The sequence below is a fragment of the Aquarana catesbeiana genome, linkage group LG05 (assembly GCF_042186555.1).
Source record: "Aquarana catesbeiana isolate 2022-GZ linkage group LG05, ASM4218655v1, whole genome shotgun sequence".
NCBI classification, from domain to species: domain Eukaryota; kingdom Metazoa; phylum Chordata; class Amphibia; order Anura; family Ranidae; genus Aquarana; species Aquarana catesbeiana.
In genome coordinates this window covers 531,010,948-531,032,664 of record NC_133328.1, presented here as the reverse complement: position 1 = coordinate 531,032,664, position 21,717 = coordinate 531,010,948, and the positions used below count along the sequence as shown (strand labels likewise).

Here is a 21,717-nt window from a genome sequence, read left to right as displayed (position 1 = left end):
GTGCGAGGAAATAATGAAAGCAGTATTTTTACTTGCACATGATTGGATGATGTAGGGCAGAAGAACTTCATCTCAATCAAAAAACAAGGGGAACATTTCCTTTCCATTAATAAGTCAACCCCACTTGCTATAAAATGCAAACTGATGGCAGAAAAGGGAGCATGCCAGAAAATATGTGTCCTGGAACTGGGGAAGAGGTTGGGGGCTTTTTAGTGCTGGAGGACCTTGCCCCTGTACTGATGTCATATGGACACAAACCAAAATTAAAAGAATGCCATAATTGTGTATAAAATGTCTAGACAAGATGGCAATCAATAACTTCTGTGTGCTTTTATGTTTTATTTACTGTTTGCTTTCTGGATGACCAAACAAGGGGTTATTTTCTCAGTGACATGCAGATTACTTCTTTGTAATAGAATCTTATGCAGAAATCTGCCATTACAAGAGCTCACTTATGGAAACTAGTTTAAAGTGGACCTTCACCCCATAAGACAATTCCTCTTTTCTTGCCTAGGTGAGGATGGCAGTGCACATGTGTACTCAGATGTGCTGAAGGGCTCTGGCAGGCTTTAGGACCTGGCATAGACTTTTGGCACATCTGCACACACGCATGTTTCCGTGTGCATAAGAATGACGCAGTCTAGGAGGTCCGGAATGTCTTTTTCTGCACATGTGCGCACACGTCTCAGTGCATGCGCAGATGCGCCGCAGGGCTCTGCACAGTGAATTTCTTTATAAATAGATCCCCAGGTGTTACACAGCTGTTACTACATACTACAGCTTCTATGAATAAAACACGATGCAAGAATGGAGGATGGGCGGATGTTTGTGAAATCCGCCACCTCCATTCATACATCAGGTTTCATTCATAAAAGCTGTTGTACCGCTTCCATGAATGGAGGAGCTGGGCGGTCATAGTCAACCACTTTTGATGAGAGCCTGTGACAGCTCATTGGTTTTATTAGCCCCCGCTGTATTCTTCCAGTTCGACGGGACTTATTAGAACTGATAAGCTGTCATGGGGGGGGGGGGGGGGGGGCATTGGAAGAGGGATTTCAACTGGACTAGAAACCAGAAGCACAAGGGACACATGAAGGTAAGTAATGTCCCTTGTGCTTATTTTTTTTTTGTAGGTTAACTTAGACTTCAATGATTGTTTGCTAATCTATCGCATGTTATATTTTATTGTAAAACAAAGAAGAGAGGATGCACCAGCCTTGCGCATTACCCAAGTGGGGTATCTTTAATAGTAAGTTAAAGGAAGTATACTCACAAACAAATCAATGGAAAAAAGCATATAAGGGTCCACAGAAAACACAAAGCAACTAGACTGTTCCCAGCAAGCCTGAGGACCTTCCAGATGGCTGACATGTTTTGAGGGGAGATCCCCACTTCCTCCAGCTTTCTGGGAACAGTACGGTGTAGGTATGGTATTGTGTGTAGGTACATAATATGTAGGTATTGTGTACAGCAAGGTATAAAAGTGAAATAAGATGATGATTCCTACTTAGGCTGCTTTATAGAATAGAATAGAAAAAATAGATGAGAAAAGAATAGAATTAAAAAGAATAGACTATAATAGAATAGCATAGAAAATAAAAGAATAGAATAGAAAAAAATTAAATAGATTAAAGCTGAATAGAATAAAACAAAATAGAATAGAACAGAAAATAAAAGAACATAATAAAACAGAACAGAATAGAATAGACTAAAACAGAATAGAATAGAAAATACAAGAATAGAACAGCATAGAATAAAATAGAATAGAGAATAAAAGAATAAAATAAAATAGAACAGAAAAGAATAGAAGAGAATAGAATAAAATTGAAAACAAAAGAATAGAAAAAAATAGAATAAAACAAAACAGAATAGAACAGAAAATAAAAGAACATAGTAAAACAGAATAGAATAGAAGAATAGGAAAAAATAGAACAAATATAGCCGTCTTCTGAACTTTGAATAGAATTGATTTAAATTGAATAGAATGGAACAGAATAGAATAAAATAAAATAGAAAATAATAGGAATAGAAAAAAATAGAATGGCATAGAATAGAGTAAATATAGCCATCTTCCATAATTCAAATTGATTTGAAAATATCAAATACACTAACCGAATCAGAATATATGAAACAAAATCTGAAAACAAATCATTCCAACATAAAAATATGATGAAACAAAATGATTAACTTAATGAACTAATCTGAAACAAATGAATATCTATATTTGTATAGTGCTGTGCCTGCTTTGAGCTTTGTATTATGATAGGGGGCTATTGCCCACTAACAGCTGACGTCACAAAGCTGCTTTAAGTGTTACTAAACCCAGGACCCTGCATTTACTATATCTGGTCTTCCACAGAACACGGAAATGCAATCGTTTTAGTAAATATAAACTGCTAAATACTTTTCCTGATCAGCAGTTAGAGCACTCTTGTGACCCCTATTAGTGCCTAGTTAAAGCTTGAAGGAGGAGTTTTCATTCTCCTCTGACTGTCCTATAAGGATGCCGGACTTCTGGACAGTGCTGATTGGCCACTGTGCTGATCACATGCACGCGTCCAAGGAAAAAAAAAAACCCTTTAGGAATACACGCCAAACTGAGCATGTGCAGCTTGTCCCTTAGCCTCTGTTCTATCAGCAGATAGATTGGGGACTGTGGAAAAATGGGAGGATCAGAGAAGACAGGATCAAACAGCCTTTTTACACAATGCAGAGGATTAACCCCTTAGGTTCCAGTGAGTTTTACTGTTGTGGATTTAGTATCACTTTCAGGCTCTGGAAGGATTCCGACAATATTGTCAGGATCCATCCAACTGTCTGACTGATGACTGAAAGCTGAAGCCAGCTGTCCCCACCTCTTCTCCAGCCCAGTGTTCCAGTGAGCACTGTAAAGAGCAGAGCAGAGAGTGGTGACTGACAGTCACTGCTCTCCACTTGAAGCTGATGATAATTAAGCGATCAGTGACCATGTGATTGCTCAGTTCTCGGTTTTAGAACTGACCTGGGACAGCTGCAGCATCACAACCGATGTTGGAGCATGGAGGTGAGTATGTAAGTTTTTTTTTTTATATAATTCCACATTTCTCCTTTAACCACAGATAGTGGATTGTACAATGCCATGGCAATACACACATAGGCAGCCTTAGACCTGGAGACCCCAGGTATGCTGCACAGATGCTGAGATGTGTTGTTTTGAAATATCAGGTTGTGTCCTCCTCCCTGCACATGACTGCCCCCTCTGTGTACACTGTGCACTGTGCACACAATCCTCCTAGTCATTGCTCCTTATACAAGGCACCTGTAGATGACACAGCCTAACCCAGCAGAAAACAGGAAGCGCTCAGCTCCTCCCCCAGCTGTCATCTAACCCTGCCAGCCTATTAGCAGCGCCGCATTGCTTAGACTTCTCTGGGCAACGCGACCTTCTACTTCCGGATGTGTCTCGCGGTGCATGACGGGACATATAGTTTCCCAGCACCCTGAGAAAGGTGGAACGGTGCGCTGTGAGAACTACATTACCCGTCAACCCCCGATCCGGAAGAGGGTGTGTTTTTTCAGAAAGGGGCGGTAACGCGGCTGTAGGCAAGGAGGAGAGGGCGGAGCTGCAGCTGGCGGCGAGCGGGGGTTGTGCTTCCGCATTGGAGACCGGCTGCGGCGAGCGTTGCTGCGGCTGTTGTCGTTATTGTTGTGGCGGTGAGTGAGGATGAGAGAACGGTGAGTGCGGGCGCCATGTCTCAGCCTCCCCAGTCCCCAGCCCAGGCGCAGCAGAGGAGGAGGGGGGATCGGCGCATCCTCTCCGGCACTTGCCCGGATCCCCAGTGCCGGGCCCGGCTCTTCTTCCCGGCTCAGGGCTCGGCCAGCATCGAATGCACGGACTGCGGCCAGAGACACGAGCAGAGGCAGCTGCTGGAGGTGGAAGAGGTAACCGAACCGGACGTGGTGCTGCACAACCTGCTGAGGAACGCCCTGCTCGGTGTGGCCGGGCCTCCCCGCAGGAATACTACCACAGACATGGTGAAAGTCATGGGGCTCTCCAACTACCACTGCAAGCTGCTCTCCCCCATCCTGGCCCGCTACGGCATGGACAAACAGACCGGCAAAGCCAAGCTGCTGAGGGAGATGAACCAGGGGGACGTCTTTGACTGCTCCTTGTTGGGGGATCGGGCCTTCCTCATCGAACCCGAACACATCGACACCGTGGGCTACGGCAAAGACCGCTCCGGCAGCCTCCTCTACCTGCATGACACCCTAGACGACATTAAGAAGGCCAACAACAACCAGGAGTCGCTGATCCCCGTCCACGTGGATGGAGATGGCCACTGCCTGGTGCACGCCGTGTCCCGGGCCCTGGTGGGAAGAGAACTCTTCTGGCATGCCTTACGGGAGAACCTCAAGAAGCACCTGAAGGAGAACTTGGACAGGTACAAAGCCCTTTTCCACGACTTTATCGATGCAGCGGAATGGGAGGACATTATCAACGAGTGCGACCCTTTGTTTGTGCCTCCTGAAGGCGTACCACTGGGTCTGAGGAACATCCACATCTTTGGGCTCGCCAATGTCCTTCACCGACCTATCGTTTTGCTGGATTCCTTAAGTGGAATGAGAAGTTCCGGGGATTACTCGGCCACGTTTCTTCCAGGTTTGATACCAGTGGAGACCTGCAAAGGCAAAGATGGACATTTCAACAAGCCAATATGCATAGCCTGGAGTAGCTCAGGTCGCAATCATTACATACCGTTAGTGGGCATCAAAGGCTCTTCCCTACCCAAACTGCCCTTAAAATTGCTTCCCAAGGCCTGGGGTGTCCCGCAGGATTTAATAAGAAAGTACATCAAATTAGAAGACGATGGCAGCTGCGTCATTGGAGGAGATAGAAGCCTGCAAGACAAATACTTGCTGAGGCTGGTGGCTGCAATGGAGGAGGTGTTCATGGATAAGCATGGCATCCACCCCAGCTTAGTAGCGGATGTGCATCAGTACTTTTATAGACGAACTGGAGTTATAGGAGTTCAGCCTGAAGAAGTGACTGCTGCTGCCAAGAAGGCTGTGTCTGAAAATCGCCTTCACAAATGCCTTGTGTGTGGTGCTTTGTCAGAACTCCTGGTCGCTCCAGATTGGCTGGCCCCAGGGGGGAAGTTGTATAACTTGGCCAAATCTACCCACGGTCAGCTGAAGCCCGATAAAAACTACAGCTTCCCACTTAATAACATAGTTTGTTCTTACGACGCGGTAAACGATGTGTTAGTCCCTGATTTTAACTTGAGCAACTTAACCAGTTGCAATTGGTGCCGCGGTAATTCAGTCCGTAGGGTGAGAAGCGACGCCTCCATAGTTTATTTGGATGGCGACAGAACTAACACCAGGTCTTATGGAGGCAAATGTGGCTGCGGCTTTAAGCATTACTGGGATGGTAAGGAATATGATAATTTACCTGAAGCATTTCCTATTACTTTGGAGTGGGGTGGAAGAGTCGTAAGAGAAACTGTCTACTGGTTTCAGTATGAAAGTGATGGAGGTTTGAACAGCAATGTGTATGACGTTGCAATTAAATTGGTGACCAAGCATTTTCCTGGAGAATTCGGCAGTGAAATTCTTGTGCAGAAAGTTGTAAACACCATATTACATCAGACTGCCAAAAAGAATCCTGATGACTACACTCCAGTCAACATAGATGGAGCTCATGTACAGAGAGTGGATGATATTAAACAGGAGCAGGACTCTGATTCACACTTGCCAACAAAAATTATTCTCACTGGCCAGAAAGCCAAAACTTTGCACAAAGAGGAATTAAATATGAGTAAAACAGAAAGGAAGCTTCAGCAAAACATTACAGAACAGGCATCGGTCATGCAGAAACGCAAATCGGACCAGATAAAACAAGAACAGAAGGGACAAGTTAGATCCTCCTCCCCTGGGGCTATGAAAGACAGCCCATCATCTGGCCCTTCAACTCCCACCAAAACACCATATTCCCCGACCTCCTCTAAAGAGAAGAAAATCCGGATTACAACCAATGATGGACGCCAGGCAATGCTCACCTTAAAGTTCTCAACTACGTTTTCGGAGCTTCAAGAGGGAATAGCCAAAGAGTTAGATATTCCTCCTTATTTACAGTGCATTCGTTATGGGTTTCCCCCAAAAGAGCTTCTGCCACCCAAGGATGGCTTTGAAAATGAGCCTGTACCGTTGCAACATGGTGACAGAGTTACAGTTGAGATTTTGAAAGCCAAAGACAAACCAGTGCAACAGATGACATCGCACTCCGCTCATGCTGTTTCCGATGAGGATTCTGCAGTATCTACAAAAGCCATTTCAAAGGAGCTTCAAGACCAAATTGACAAAGAGATGTACTCCTTGTGTTTGCTGGCAACCCTTATGGGTAAGAAAAAAAAAAAAAAAAAAAGCCTCACTTGTTTTCTTTTGTGGACAACCTTTTTCCAGTTTTCCACATTTTATTTTGTTTTATCTTCTAATTTTGAGGCTCATGTGTACAGTTTTAAAGTATTACAAAAGACAACTTTTTTTATTTTTATTTATTTATTTTTTTAGTTTTGGATAGAGTGGAGAGGGATTAGATAAACTATTATGGTGTGTTTTTTTTTTTTTTTGTTTTTTTTTTTTTTGTTTTTTTGTTTTTCTTCTGTGCCTCATTATGGAGATTCACCTGCTCTATTTGTTCTGTGTACTATTATCATTGAAAGTAAAAGAAAATCCCAAAAGACGGGTTGTCCCCAGAAAAGTAGTAGAAGGGAAATCTTCCAATGGGGATACTAGTTATGGTGACCTGAGGGGCCCAGGGAATTCACTTTAAAGCAGTGGTCATCAACCCTGTCCTCAGGGCCCACTAACAGGCCAGGTTTTATGTATTACCTTGGGGAGATGCAGACTAGAATACTGCAATCACTGAGCAGCAAATTATATCACCTGTGATGTATTTCAGTTATCTTGCAAACCTGGCCTGTTAGTGGGCCCTGAGGACAGGGTTGATGACCACTAAGTTCACCTTTAAAAAAAAAAAAAAGTGCATTTATTTATTTATATTTTTTTTATTCTTTTTATGCAGGTAAAAAAAATATGCATTTAAATTTATTTATTTTTTTTTGGATCCTGGAAAGCATTGCACCTGCTATTAGCAGATCTCAGGTGCCATGCAGAGTCCTGCAGACTGTCTGTAATGCCACGTACACACGGTCGGACTTTTTGGTTACAAAAGTCTGACAGACTTTTGACGGACTTTTGGGGGACTTTTAACAGACTTTCTAACGACCGGACTTGCCTACACACGATCACACCAAAGTCTGACGGATTCGTAATGACATACACCGGACTAAAATAAGGAAGTTGATAGCCAGTAGCTGCCCTAGCATGGGTTTTTGTCCGTCGGACTAGGATACAGACGAGCGGATTTCTGGGTCCGGCGGAGTTACGACGTAAAGATTTGAAGCATGTTCCAAATCTAAAGTCCGTCAGATTTGCCACTGGAAAAGTCCGGTGGAGCCCACACACGATCTGATTGTTAGCCGGATTTGGTCCGTCGGACAAGTCCAGTCAAAAAGTCTGACCGTGTGTACGCGGCATAACTGTAAGCTGTCTGCCTGTACATTGTATGGGCAGGTAGTCTCACCCTGACAGGAAGAATCAGTTAACTACCACAGCGCTCAACAGCACCGTCTTAGTTCATTGAGAACTACAAGCTGACAGCCGCAAAGGATGTCATTATTGTAGTGCATTCATTCACAGAACTCTGTGAATAAATGACGCAGCTGTGTGGATGAAGCCTTTTACTGCCACGCTTTTTTCAAAAAGTGGCAGCTGGTATGGGGGACTTCTCCCCGTACTGTTGTCACACACAGACAGCAGATCTCCGAGTGACTGCAGGAGCAGGAACATGTTACTTTTTCTACCCTAAAAACGGGTGGAACGTGTAACATGTTCCCGAAGGTGAACTTATGCTTTTATTTGCAGAGATTTGCTCTCTCATCCTGTTTTGGCTATGGGACATCAAGTGAAAGTAAATCTCCCGAATGGCACATAGATGGGGAAAAAAAAAAAAAATCCGACGGGTTATAGCCCTCCCTTACTCTTCCCAAAATGAAGAAAAAAAACTTTTGCATACAGTTCTTCTTCTTTTTTTTTTTTTTTTTTTTTTTTTTTTTTAATTTTCACTTAAAGGAGAAGGTATAGGTAAATGTAGTATGGAAACATCCGCAGGTTCTAGTCCATTTTAAAGCTTAAGTTTAGGAATAGACTATTTTGCATAGTAATATTGGACCAGTGTAAGAATGCATTTGTCATACCGGCATACTGGCTTATCCCAGTGGTGAATGCTGCTGTCTTCTGTAAGGCGTTCTCTGATTGGGTGAGGTGGAGAGGAGGGACATCACAATCTCCACCTTGTCTAATCAGATAATGCTTTGTATTCATTGAGAAAATGCAAAGTGTTCTGAATGTTGCTTGTGCTGAGCAAGTGACCTCCAATGGTAACTATGTAGAAGGGTAGAAGGGCATACCACTTTGAAGACAGCAGCAATCACTGTAGTAGTGATTTCCTGGTTCTGTGCTGATTGGCCAGGTATGATACATGCTTGCCTACATTGGTCCAAGCTGGACCAATATGACTTTGAAAAATCCATGCCTAAAATTCAGCTTTAAAGGCTAGGGTCACCTTTTACATAAACTGTCCCATGCAGACAAGGGGCCCCAATCGTGTAAAACACACTGTGCTGTTTTTAAAAATATTATTTAATACAAATGCCATAGCTGCAGGATTTTTCTGTCACCCATGAAGCCTGGCCGAAATACTCAGTTTTTACACTCTTACATCCTGACTTATTTTCAGGACATGGGCTACAACAAAATAGGTGCTGAGCCTTCTTTGAGGACTAAACAACAGTCATCTTTTTTGTCCTCGAAGAACAACCAGATGTACATGTGTGTTCAGATATTCACATATATTCTCTCCTTCCCAGAGCAGAAGAGTTAGCCTGTAAGAGTCTAGGGGCCCACCTCATCTCAGTGCTAACACTGACATGCTGGGCTGCTGACAGAGGGTAAAACTGTATAATAGAAAAACTTTTACTTCTCTCATGGAAAGCCCCTTTTACACAGGCGGACTCCAGCAGCGGATCCGCCTGCTCAGCAGGGGATCTGTCCGCTAATCCTCGCTGAGCATGCGCATGACAGATCAGTGTCCACTGTACTTACGCAGAGCGGACGCAGCTCGCTTTGTTCTATGGGTGGTCAGATGTAAACGGCCTGCCTATCCGTTTACATCCGACTGATCTGCAAATCCGTGCATTGACACCTATAGAGGGCAATGGATAGTCCGTTTCTGGTCTGCTTAAAAAAACTGACAGGCAAACCTGATCGGTCCAGCTGAATTCTGTGCTTACCTTTTTTGTTGACAGTTTTAGAAGCCTCTTTTTTTTTTTTTTTTGAACTGAGCTGATGCATGAGATTAGACCGCTTGTCTTACAGCCTGCCACTGAGCTGCCATATTTTATCTGGGAGGAAGAGAATAAAACGAAATATCAGAATAATTGGCTGCCTCAGATAGTAAAGTCCTCATTGCTAAAACTATGCAAGAATGGAGCTGCAGATAATTGCAAATGCCCATTTGTGATTTCGATTTAAGGTATATGTTTTTTACAGAAAAACATTGGAGGCTGTGATTGCTTCAAAAAATATTAGTTGCCTCTTCAAGGCTTTGAGTCACTGGCTCGGAATAGCTATGCATATAAGGAATTCTGCCTTTCTGGATATGCAAAGTTGTGCCAAATGGGCAATGTGGACTTTGTTAAAGGGGGAGTAAACCCTTTTTTTTTTTTTTTTTCTTTTTTTACAGTTGTACCTAATAAGGCTTACCTGTAGGTAGTGTGAATATCTCCTAAACTTGCACTGTTTGGGAGATATTCACACTACCTGCAGACGGTGATGTCACCGGCGCATGCGCTCTGAAGGGACGGTATACCCATTCCGTCCCTTCAGAGCTTCATGCCGCGGTCCGTAACTCCCGCACACATGTGCAGGAGTGACATCATCTTGGTGCGGCCAAGTCAGATGGCCTGAGGACACGAACCCCAAAGGAAGACGGGTGAAGATGGAAGAGCCTTCAGTGGTGACAAGCGTGCCGCTGGAAGGCTTCGCTTTAAGGTAAGTATTTCATAATGTGCTAGTATGCGATGCATACGTGCACATTATGCATTTGTCTTACAGGGTTTAAAAAATAATAATGTGATTTACTACCACTTTAAGGCTGATTTGGTAGCTAGGCAAACAGCATTTCTAAATAATGAATAAGTAACTAATACCCAATAGGCCTAAAACGTGCTTAATCTATAAGCAGTGGTTAGTGGGTATATAAATATATCTCTATTATGAAGACTAAGTATATGTACCTTCCAGTAATGGGTTTGACCGTGCCTACACACACGTGATTAAACCAAATACTAAACCATAAAAAAAACCTAAGCGAATATAAATAATACAATTGGTATACACAGAAAATTGTGCAAATTATTGAGGTAAACCATATATGTGCATAACAATGTCCATCGGGTCAAAGAATGTACGCAAGTAGACTGCACACACTTGACTGGAGGCGTAGCATGTGTACGCAAATGTGGTTAACAACTGTCCAGCAGTGAACCAAAATATGTGCAAAAAGTGATAAAACCAAAGTGCAAGTCCCCAAAAAAAAGATATAAAAAGTTATTTATATTTAAAACCACCACAAAATTGCTTGAGGTGACTTCAGTGCTCATCAATCAGATGACTGTAGTGCTCCCCCGTCAGGTCCCCACTCACCAGACGTAATAACCCCTACAGGGGTAGTAGGCATGTGTGAGTGACTTTAGATAAGACTCCTCTTCAGCTAGCTCGGTATCCCATCAGGTTTCTCAAACTTGCTGGTGGGAAGCCTTTTTGTTTTTAATTTTATTTTATTAAATAATATTTTTAATACTACACAATGGGAGCCCATTCTTCTTTTATATGAGGACCGAACTGGGGAGCGATTTTCAGGACATATGCTGACCAAGTGCTTTACCCTCGAGCGTGTGGAGACAGCCTCAGAAACCTGACAGTGTGCAGCCAGCTACGGGAGCTGAATACATAATAAGATGGGATACCGAGCTAGCTGAAGAGGAATCTAATCTAAAGTCACCCACACATGCCTACTACCCCTGTAGGGGTTATTACGTCTGGTGAGTGGGGACCTGACGGGGGAGCACTACAGTCACCTGATTGACAAGCACTGAAGGCACCTCAAGCAATTTTGTGGTCGTTTTAAATATAAATAACTTTTGATATCTTTTTTTTGGGACTTGCACTTTGGTTTTATTACTTTTTGCACATATTTTGGTTCACTGCTGACAGTTGGTTAACCACATTTGCATACACATGCTACACCTCCAGTCAAGTGTGTACAGACTACTTGTGTACATTCTTTGACCCGATGGACATTGTTATGCACATATATGGTTTACCTCAATAATTTGCACAATTTTCTGTGTATACCAATTGTATTTTATATTCGCTTTAGGTTTTTTTTTTTTTTATGGTTTAGTATTTGGTTTAATCACGTGTGTGTGTGTGTTAGAGCTGCACGATTCTGGCTAAAATGAGAATCGTGATTTTTTTGCTTAGAGGATAGATCACGATTCTCTCACAATTCTCGCGGTGTAACATCATCTTTCACATTAAAACAAAAAAAAAAAAAAATTGTGCCAACTTTACTGTTTCGTTTTTTTTATTTATTGAAGTGTATTTTTTCCCAAAAAATTGCATTTGAAAGCTGGGCAAATACAGTGTGACATAAAATATTAAAGCAATTGCCATTTTATATAATATTTGGGGGTTCCAAGTAATTTTTTTTAGCAAAAAATATTGATTTTAACTTGAGAAAGAAGTGTCAGAAAAAGATTTAGACTTTAAGTGGTTAAACTTCCTGCATTTACACGTGGTTTAAAACTTGGCAGATTGCCCAGGTTATTTGTTTACACAGAAGTTCTATCCCTTTGATCTAAGAAGGAAGTTGGTTACAATGTTTCAAGTTCTAAACTTGGCAGACTGTCTGATGCTTTCTTTTGACAGCTGAGTGAGCAGATAATCTCTCCACTTGTTTATATGAAAGAATCGGCAAACTCAGCAGGAGAGATCATCAGGGAAGGTGAATCGAGATCACGATTTTTTAACGATTAATTGTGCAGCTCTAGTGTGTGTGTGTATAGGCATGGTCAAACCCATTACTGGAAGGTACATACTTAGTCTTCATAATAGAGGTACATCTATATACCCACTAACCACCGCTTATAGATTAAGCACGTTTTAGGCCTATTGGGTATTAGTTACTTATTCATTATTTTTTGTGCATGTATATTGCTTAATAGCGTAGCGCCAACCACCCCATTTATATTTCTACTCATTGTAAGTTCCGGTTGGAACCCAAAAGGGGGGGCTGCAACCCGTTATCATCCGTAGCACGGAGCATATCATATATTTATTAAATAGCATTTCTAAGATGCTAAGCTCGTCTTTTAAAGTAGAACTATAGGCAACACTTGTTTCTTCTTTTTCAAAAGAGTAAGGGAAGGGTTATAATCCCTGTCAGTTTTTTCGCCATCTGTGTCCCGTTTGTGAGATTTCCCTTTTACTTTATGTCCCATAGCCAAAACAGGAAGCGGGAGGAAATCCCAGGAAGTAAGGCAATCTGTGGCTGTCCCTATGATGACCAGAACAATTCCCCTCCTTAGAAAAAAATGTGTGGGTTTCTTTTACTTTCAATAACTGTAAACAGGACAAATGGAGCGATAGTGAATCTATCTAAAGGGTGCATAGAGCAATAAAAATCTGACAGATGTTCTAATCCCTCTCCATTCAATACAAAAAAAAAAAAGTTTTACCTTTTTGATTATACTTTAAATAACACATGCAGCGGTTGTCAGCGCTGTATGAACTGTATGTAGCCTCAACTATATACAGTATACAACACTGTGTTTCTGCAGCAGGATGGGGACTTCTGTCCCACTTCAGGAAAAAAATCAAGTCGAACTTGGTGCTGCACAGCCATTCACAGGGAGCTTTGTATTTTCTCAAGAAATGCAAAGCTTTCTCTGGCTGAGGCAGGCTGATGTCACAATCTTCACTACAGCCAATCAGAGGAAGCTATGTGTTCCCTGAGAAGATACAAAGCTGCCTGTAAATGGCTGCGCAGCGCTCAGCCCGACTCGATTTTTGTTTCAGGAGCAGGACAGGAAGTCCCCTCCCACTGCTGGAACACAGCTTTTTATGCAGCTTAGTGAGGCTACATATAGTCCATAAAATGCACACAGCAGCTGCATGTGTTAGTGAAGGAAATAGTTTTAACTGAAGTTCACTAAAACATGCAGTTAGGCTTTAAGGAAAAAAAAAAAGCAAATTTTTGAAGGAAAAAAAGTGCGTGTATTTATTCCACAGAAGCCTGTAAATCATTTCACCCACAGGTGCAGTGTCTGGCCTCTGCAAATTCTTCCTCCAACAACCTCTACCTCTGTACGGAATTTCAGTTGAGAGAAGGAAGAAAATCAGTGGACTATGAGTGCGCCAATTACCGTATTCATAGTCCATTATGTCCATCTGCAGGTGTTTTGTCAAAATCTCCAATCACGTCACTTCCAGGTACTCTAAAGCAGGGATCTCCAAACTACGGCCCTCCAGCTGTTGCGGAACTACACGTCCCATGAGGCACTGTAAAACTGACATTCACAGACATGACTAGGCATGATGGAAATTGTAGTTCTTGAAAAACTGGAGGACTATAGTTTTGGAGACCACTGCTCTAAAGTAGGGATCGACCAATATCGTTTTTTTCGGTGCCGATGCGATACCGATATTTCGGCCACCTCTCCTGCTGATAGCCAGTATTTTTTGCCGATATTTTGTACATTTAAAAAAAAAATTACACTGTAATTTTACATTTTTTGTTTTTTTTTAGCACTGTTATTGCTGTCACAAGGAATGTAAACATCCCTTGTGACAGTAACAGGCATGTGAGAGGTACTCTTTATTGAGATATGGGGGGGTCTATAAGACCCCAAACTCCTCCTCTGCACTTCAAAGTATTCAAAGCGCCAAGATCTGCGTTTTTGAGTACTTTATTTTTTTAAAACTGGCTCCTTTAAGATGCCAGTAAAATCCGGGAAGTGATGTCATGACGTCGCTTCCAGATTACTAGATCCGAGACTGAACAAAGCATCGCCTCTGTTCGGGACTTCGGCCAGCTAGGGGATGTGCTGGCTGGTTGCTCGGGCCACCCGGTGGGGGGGGGAGCCGGGCGAGCGGGGGGCATCTCCTCCCGTTGCTTGTAATAACAGCCAAGCGGCTGCTGAGCCGCATTGGTTATTATTATAATAAAGTCGACTGTCCGCTCTAAGGGCCAGTTCACACCAGATGCAGTTCCGTGTGCTTTTTTTTTTTTTTTTTTTTTTCTGCGCAAAATGCATGCACAGTGTTTTTCATGTATTCCAATGGCTCTAGTTCACACCATGCAGTAAGTTTCCAGTTAGTTTCAGCACCAGAAACTGACTGGAAACTGACTGCATGGTGTGAACTAGAGCCATTGGAATACATGGAAAACACTGTGCATGCATTTTCAGTGCAGAAAAAAAGTGCACGGAACTGCATCTGGTGTGAACTGGCCCTAAAGATCGGTACCGGGGTGATGCATGCAGCTGTATGCATCAACCCAACCCGGTAAAACCCCTTGAAGTGACATCAGTCACTTTTTTGACCGATACTTATAAAGAAGTGAATTTCGGCTGCACCGATAATCGGTCGATCCCTACTCTAAAGCATCAGTAATTGGAGATTTTAACCAGTTGCTGTTTTGACACAACATTGGCAAACATATACACTCCAGTACACGAAGAGTTTGCTGTTTTGACAGAACAGCTGCTAAGGAGGAAAAATTTGCCGCCGCCTTGGGGACAGCCATGTTGTTAGTATTGAACGGACTAACAATGTCTGCTCATAATATTGTGTACTGGAGTGTATACGCTTGCTGGTGTTGTGTCAAAACAGCAACTTGTCAATCTCCAATTACTGTTGCTTTACAGTAACCGTCAGTGACGTGATTGGAGATTATGACGAATTGGCTATTTTGACAGGACACTGGCACAATGAATAACACGGCTGTGCAGGCAGAATTGTGCAATTATACAGGTAACGGCTGCTGCAGGGAAGAACTACTCCTACATTCTGTCAGGGGATGGGGGAGCTCAGCAGCATCTTACACCCTAAATACTGGCGAAACATGTTGCTAAAGGTTGAGTTGGCCTTTAACAATAGAAGCCCGAATATCAGGAACACTAACCTGAAAATGACAATGGTGCTTATAATTTTTTTTTTGACACAGGCACCCTCAAACCACCCAAACCCCCCCCCCCCCCCTTTTTTTGTGCCCCCAGAGGCGCTACTAAATTAGTACTGAATAGGTGCATTCTGTCTTTACGGTCATTTGTGGAGGTTAAAGGTGGTGAAAGATTTTAGTCTGTTCACTGACAAACTTGATAGAAAATAATTATTTCACAAGCCACTTTTCTATTTCAGTCCACAGCCATCTGATTTTGTTAAATTGCCAGATAATCATATTTTGTTTCCTTGTGACCATGGCAACACAGTGGGCGTTCCTTACATGTTGTGTACAGAACACCTTGATCAATATCATTTCCTGCTCATGTGGTTGACTCGCTGTTTTTCCTAACAGTTTTCCACTAATGATACTGGGCCTGTTCATGTCTTACAGCAGAATTCTAGACAAAGAGACAAAGCTACTATCTGGCATATATATATATATATATATATATATATATATATATATATATATATATATATATATATATATATATATATATATATTTTCTCTATCTAATTATAATATAAATTGTTTTACCAAAGTTACACTTTCAGATGTTGAAGTCCTAGCCCTGAACAAGGACTGCGACTTTAAACAATTTAAAATAGAGAACAGAGATGAGCATTGACTACATATAAGTTCCAAAATTGAAAAATACCTGTAAGTGCATCTCTGTCCCCTGATGAGCACATCCCAGTATTTAGCGGTGATCAAATAATAGGAGGTATGTGTTGATCAGCTCTTCCATTTGAAAATATCCCAGAAGCTACTGCTGCTGTTCGATCTATTGGCCTCAGAGATAATTTCCATAGAAGCAGAGCTCTGGCATACAGCTGGAAAGACATGGCTGCAACGAAAAATCAAGCCGTAGAATACTAGCTTCTTGCCTGGTACACACAATGAGATTATCAGACGAATGTCGCAAGTGATGTAATGTATTTGTGTTGTGTTTTCGGACAAAAATTGTACTGACAAAACGAAAATTGTACAATCTGGTATCACACGAGAACATTTTTCGTGTTTTTGTCTTTTCGGATAATATTGGATGAACTGTCGTGATTGGCTCTCAAATGCTGTGTACTATTAGATTATCGTATGATCGATTCGAAAGCGTCATTTTCTAATGGTGTGTACGGGGCTTAAGCTTCGGTTCAAGGAATGCAGTGTGGGAAACCCCACAGTCTGTGTGTGCTTTCCTGCACTGCCCTTGCGATCTGCAGCACATCAGTGCAAATCCTAACTCCTTTTAAGGGTTTTTTGATGTCAGGAGTCGGGGAAGGGCTTATGATCGTGTGACTGCTGTGGTTGGCTGTCGCATGATTGGAAAGTTCCCGATTACAAGCAGTGATCGTGAGCTTTTCATTAGTCGCCAGTAACTGTGCCGGGTGCGTGCTCTTTGCACAGGTTTGTTTACATTCTGGTAGGCAATTACGCTTCCTCTCAGCGTTAAGGCCCACCTGCCGACAGGCCACCTATTTGTGTACTCTCAGCGCTAAGAGGTCATCGACATCCCAAAAAGCAGGTCGCAATCGTAGTGCGTTTGCCCACACTGGAGAGCATGGTAGAATAGTATGCGATCTGGTTGCAGTTGCTGCATGCACAACTTTGATGCAGTGTGATTTGAGTCCTTTCAAAATGAACGGTCTCAAATCGCACCACACTGAATCGAGAATTGAACAGGAAGGAAGGACACATCCAAAAAGGCGGGAAAAAAAAATGCTTTCCAAAATTCTTAGCCTCTGTTCACACTACACTCCTGATTTGTAGTGTGAACCGAGGCTAAGAATTTTAGAAAGCATTTTTTTTTTTTTTTGGATGTGTTCTTCCTTTCTATCCAAGGTTATGTATGCTTTAGTGAAGTAAAAAAAAAAAAAAAAAAAAAACACATTTTCTGAAGGCAAAGTGTTTAAGACTGCAGCAGTCAGGTTGAAAGGTTGGACCTATCGCTATGATTAAAAATGTAAAACTTAAGGCTTCTGTGCACATTTCTGCAAATGTACGACACGCTTGTGGTACCATTATATCTTAGTGGCACCCCAAACACAGGTAGCAGTTGTGTATTCACAAAAATGACTGCCGCAAAATGCGCTTGGCTACGTGCCAAAATTTGGTGCATGAGCTGCTTTAGCGCGTTTTTGGAGCGAAAGGGGGCTCAGTCAAACAAATGCCACTATAAAAATGTGCAAAAAAGCCTGTGATCTCCGCTGTTTAATGACCACCGGATGCATTGTAATGAAGCACATGCACCAACAGCAAGCAAAAGGATGCTTCTAATATTGACCTAGAACACCCACTCCCTCTCCAGCAGCTTTTTTAGTACAATAGGTAGAGAAGGTGGTTAAAAATACCTGTTGCTATTTTTTTGAAAACCGGTTTCAATTGCCGGCTTATCCTGAAAATGCCAGATGTCAGGCAGTTGTGTTGCTCTTCTTGCTTTAGAAATGTAACTGATGTTGAACAAGTATACAGATAAGGATATCTGACTTCAATCTGGCTTTCCTGATCTTTATACTTCTTACAGGGCAAAGTCTTGGATATTGTTGAAGCCGTCGCAGCTCCTTAGGTGTCGCAGCTCCTTAGGTCTCTCTCACAACTGTTTTTAACATATTTAGCTAGATAAGAGGGAAGTATACATTTTTAAATTTTTTATTTGTGCAGATATTACTCCTTGTCTCCTTCATATTCATGCATAAAACTCATGGGAAAGGTATAGAAAGGGAAGAAAAGGGTATGGGCTCTTGTTGCTTACATGGATGTGCATACTTCTCAGTAAGCTGCCAAGCAGGTGATCATGAGTTAATGTGTATGTGAGAGCTCATCTGTCCATTACTACAATCGTCTCCATGCATTATCAAAGCCGCCTGGTGACTGTTTCTACCACGCACAAGCACAGCATGCTATTTGCTTTCTGATAATTTTTTTTAAATGTATACAGTTGTGCTTGCATATTCCCTTACTTGATCAGCATTATAATCAAATAAACTATTAATGTATGCAAATTAGTAATGAAGTACTGTCAAGTTACCTGATGCTGCTTATTTTGGCCCTGGAATCCAAGCATAATTGTAATTTGCATTCATTAATAGTTTATATGAATATAAGGATATTTATAAGTAAAATTTCAGTTTTTATATAGGCTGTCAAATGTGCGTAAATGTAATAAAATTATTTTTTTCAAATTTTAGGGCTGTAATTGTATCTGACAAATGTCATATTAAAGCGGTTGTAAACTGCAGCTGTGTGGCTTGTAAAAAAAAAAAGAAGAAAAAATGCATGCTAGCACATTATGAAATACTTGGCTTGGAGCGAAGCCTTCCACGCTGTTCGGTCACAGCTGAGAGGGCTGACGTTCCCCCGTCTGTCTTCTGGGGTCACTCTCATGCATGCGTGCCAGAACCCTTGGTTCCGGCACAAAGCTCTGGCAAGGTATGCCGGACCTTCAGAGCGCATGCGCAGGTGACATAACTGGCTGCATGCAGGGTGAATATCTCCTAAATGGTGTATGTTCTAGGAGATATTCATTTTACCTACAGGTAAGCCTTATTATAGGCTTACCTGTAGGTAAAAATAATACAAGGGAGTTTACTATTGCTTTAAACAGATGAACACTTCAACCTCCAGGCTGCAGTGCCATCTGCAGGCTAAATGCTTTTTTTTTTTTTTTTTTTTTTATTGAAGTCTCTAGCCTGTACATGATCAAGAACCACTCCTATTGGTTCCCGAATGGTGGCTCACGGTGATGGCTGGAATTGAGATCTACCAGACACTCAAAGTTTTGGATGGTGGCTCTTAATGGGAGGAGGTTTACTAGGTTTTCCAAAGCACAGGGAAATTTCATATAGCCATTTCTTATGTCCTCTTTTGCATTCCGCTTCCGGCACTGTTCCCTCTCATCCAGGTGCCTCATTAGCCAGTCGGGTGCTAAGGGAGCACTTGCTGCTCATTCGGGCTGTGTATGTTCATAGACACACACAGTGCTGGCAAGCCACACCCCTACCTCTGCCTCAAGTTTTTTGTGCTAATGCAGAGAATGCATTAAGGTAAAAAAAAAAATTTTTTGAACTACTATAACCCCTTCCCACCTACGCTATAGCCGAAAGACAGCTACACCTCGGGCTTACTTTGCCAGGAGGGTGTCCATGGATGTGCTCCTGCTGTCCCGTTGCGCGCTCTGTGATTGTCAAGTCCTTCTGACTCAGCTGATCACAGACTGGGGTTAAAGCGGAAGTTCACACAAAAATGGAACCTCCGCTTTTCGAAACCCCACCCCCCACCGATGTCACATTTAGCACCTTTCAGGGGGGAGGGGGGTGCAGATACCTGTATATTACTGGTATTTACACCCACTTCCGAGCATAGATAGCCGCAGAATCTGCGGGTATCTACGCAGATTCTGTGGCTATCTGCAAGGCCTCACTTCCCTGTTCCCCTACCGAAGATGGCGGCAGCACCCGAGAGCCGAGCGACAGATCGGCTTCGGGTGCCGACATCGCGGGCGCCCTGGACAGGTAAGTGTCCATATTTTAAAAGTCAGCAGCTGCAGTATTTTGTAGCTGCTGACTTTATAAAAAAAAAAATGTCGGCGGAACTCTTAAGGGCCAATCACAGCGGCCCTTTACCACGTGATCAGCTGTCAGCCAATAACAGCTGATCAAGTAAGTAACCAGAAGCCAGTTGTCAGCTTTTTTCCCCTTGCGCTGACAGTGTGAGGAGAAAAGAAGAACGCTGTTAAGAAGTTTCTGTTACAGGGGCATCGGTCCCAACATTGCCGTCCAATGCTGCTAATCAGTGTTACTTGTGCCACCTATCAGTGCCTCATTAGTGTTACCAATCAGTAGTGTCCATTAGTGCAGCCTCATCGGTGCCTCCTGATCAGTGCTGATCGGTGCACGTCAGTGGAGGAGAAAAATCACCTGTTTGCAAACATCTATTTGCAAAAACAAACTATGAATTTTTTTTTTTTTTTTTTTTTTTTTGTTTAAGCAAAAAAAAAAAAACAAAACGGTGGTGATTAACCGCTTCAGCCCTGGAAGATTTTACCCCATTCATGACCAGAGCACTTTTTGCGATTTGGCACTGGGTTTCTTTAACTGACAATTGCGCGGTCGTGCGACGTATCCAAACGAAATTGACGTCCTTTTTTTTTCCCACAAATAGAGCTTTCTTTTGGTATTTGATCACTTTGCATTTTTTATTTTTTGTGCCATAATCAGAAAAAGAGCGACAATTTTGAAAAAACGCATTATTTTTTACTTTTTTTGCTATAATAATTAGTAATTATCCCCCAAAAATATATAAACTTTTTTTTTTTTTTTTTCCCTCAGTTTAGGCCGATCTGTATTCTTCTACATATTTTTGGTAAAAAAAAAAAAAAAAACGCAATAAGTGTATATTGATTGGTTTGCGCAAAAGTTATAGCATCTACAAAATAGGGGATAGATTTATGGCATTTTTTATTTTTTTTTTTATTAGTAATGGCGGCAATCTGCGATTTTTATCTGGACTGCGACGTTATGGCGTAAACATCGGACAATTTTGATACTTTTTTGGGATCACTGTCATTTATACAGCAATCAGTGCTATAAAAATGCACTGACTACTGTGTAAATGACACTGGCAGTGAAGGGGTTAACCACTAGGGCGGCAATGAAGGGGTTAAGTGTGTCCTAGGGAGTGATTCTAACTGGGGGGATGGGCTTCAAGTCACATGACAGCGATCACCGCTTCCGATGACAGGGAGCAGTGATCTCTGTCATGACACAAGGCAGAACGGGGAAATGCCTTGTTTACATAAGCACTTCCCTGTTCTGAGGCTCCGTGACACGATCGCCAGGAGACCGGCAGACATGGAGTCCCGCAGGTACGCTGTACGTGGCGGCGTGTGCGCGCCTGTTATCCCCGGCTCTTAAAGGGGACGTACAGGTACGCCCATTTGCCCACCGCTGCCATTGTACAGACGTATATCAGCATGCAGCGGTCGGCAAGTGGTTAAATATCACCTAAAGAAAGCTCTATTTGTGTGAAAAAAATGATAAAAATGTTTGGGTACAGTGTTGCATGACTGTGCAATTGTCATTCAAAGTGTGACAGTGCTGAAAGTTGGCCTGGGCAGGCAGGGGGTATAAGTGCCCAGTAGGCAAGTGGTTAAAGATGGTTGTTCAAGGGTTATATTGCTTATAGTGATGTTTATTTGGCTCTTGTAACATTGATTTCATACTGTGTGGTCAGTACCCACCTGCACTGTTATGTGTGGCCGTATCTAATCCAGATTGGGCCATCCGCTGCTGAGAGAGAATCAGGCAGTCTCTGCTAGCTAGGAGTCAGTG

General features: G+C 42.4%; 1 protein-coding gene across 1 annotated transcript in view; it reads left to right on the top strand.

The window, feature by feature from the left end:
* The first annotated feature begins 3,561 nt into the window (after positions 1-3,561).
* VCPIP1 (valosin containing protein interacting protein 1) overlaps positions 3,562-21,717 on the top strand; it is a 40,487-nt gene continuing 22,331 nt past the window's right edge. Inside the window, exon 1 of the mRNA XM_073631758.1 lies at positions 3,562-6,379. Within this exon, the coding sequence (XP_073487859.1) occupies positions 3,730-6,379 (2,650 nt within the window). The 5' untranslated portion in view covers positions 3,562-3,729. The remainder of the gene's footprint in view (positions 6,380-21,717) is intronic.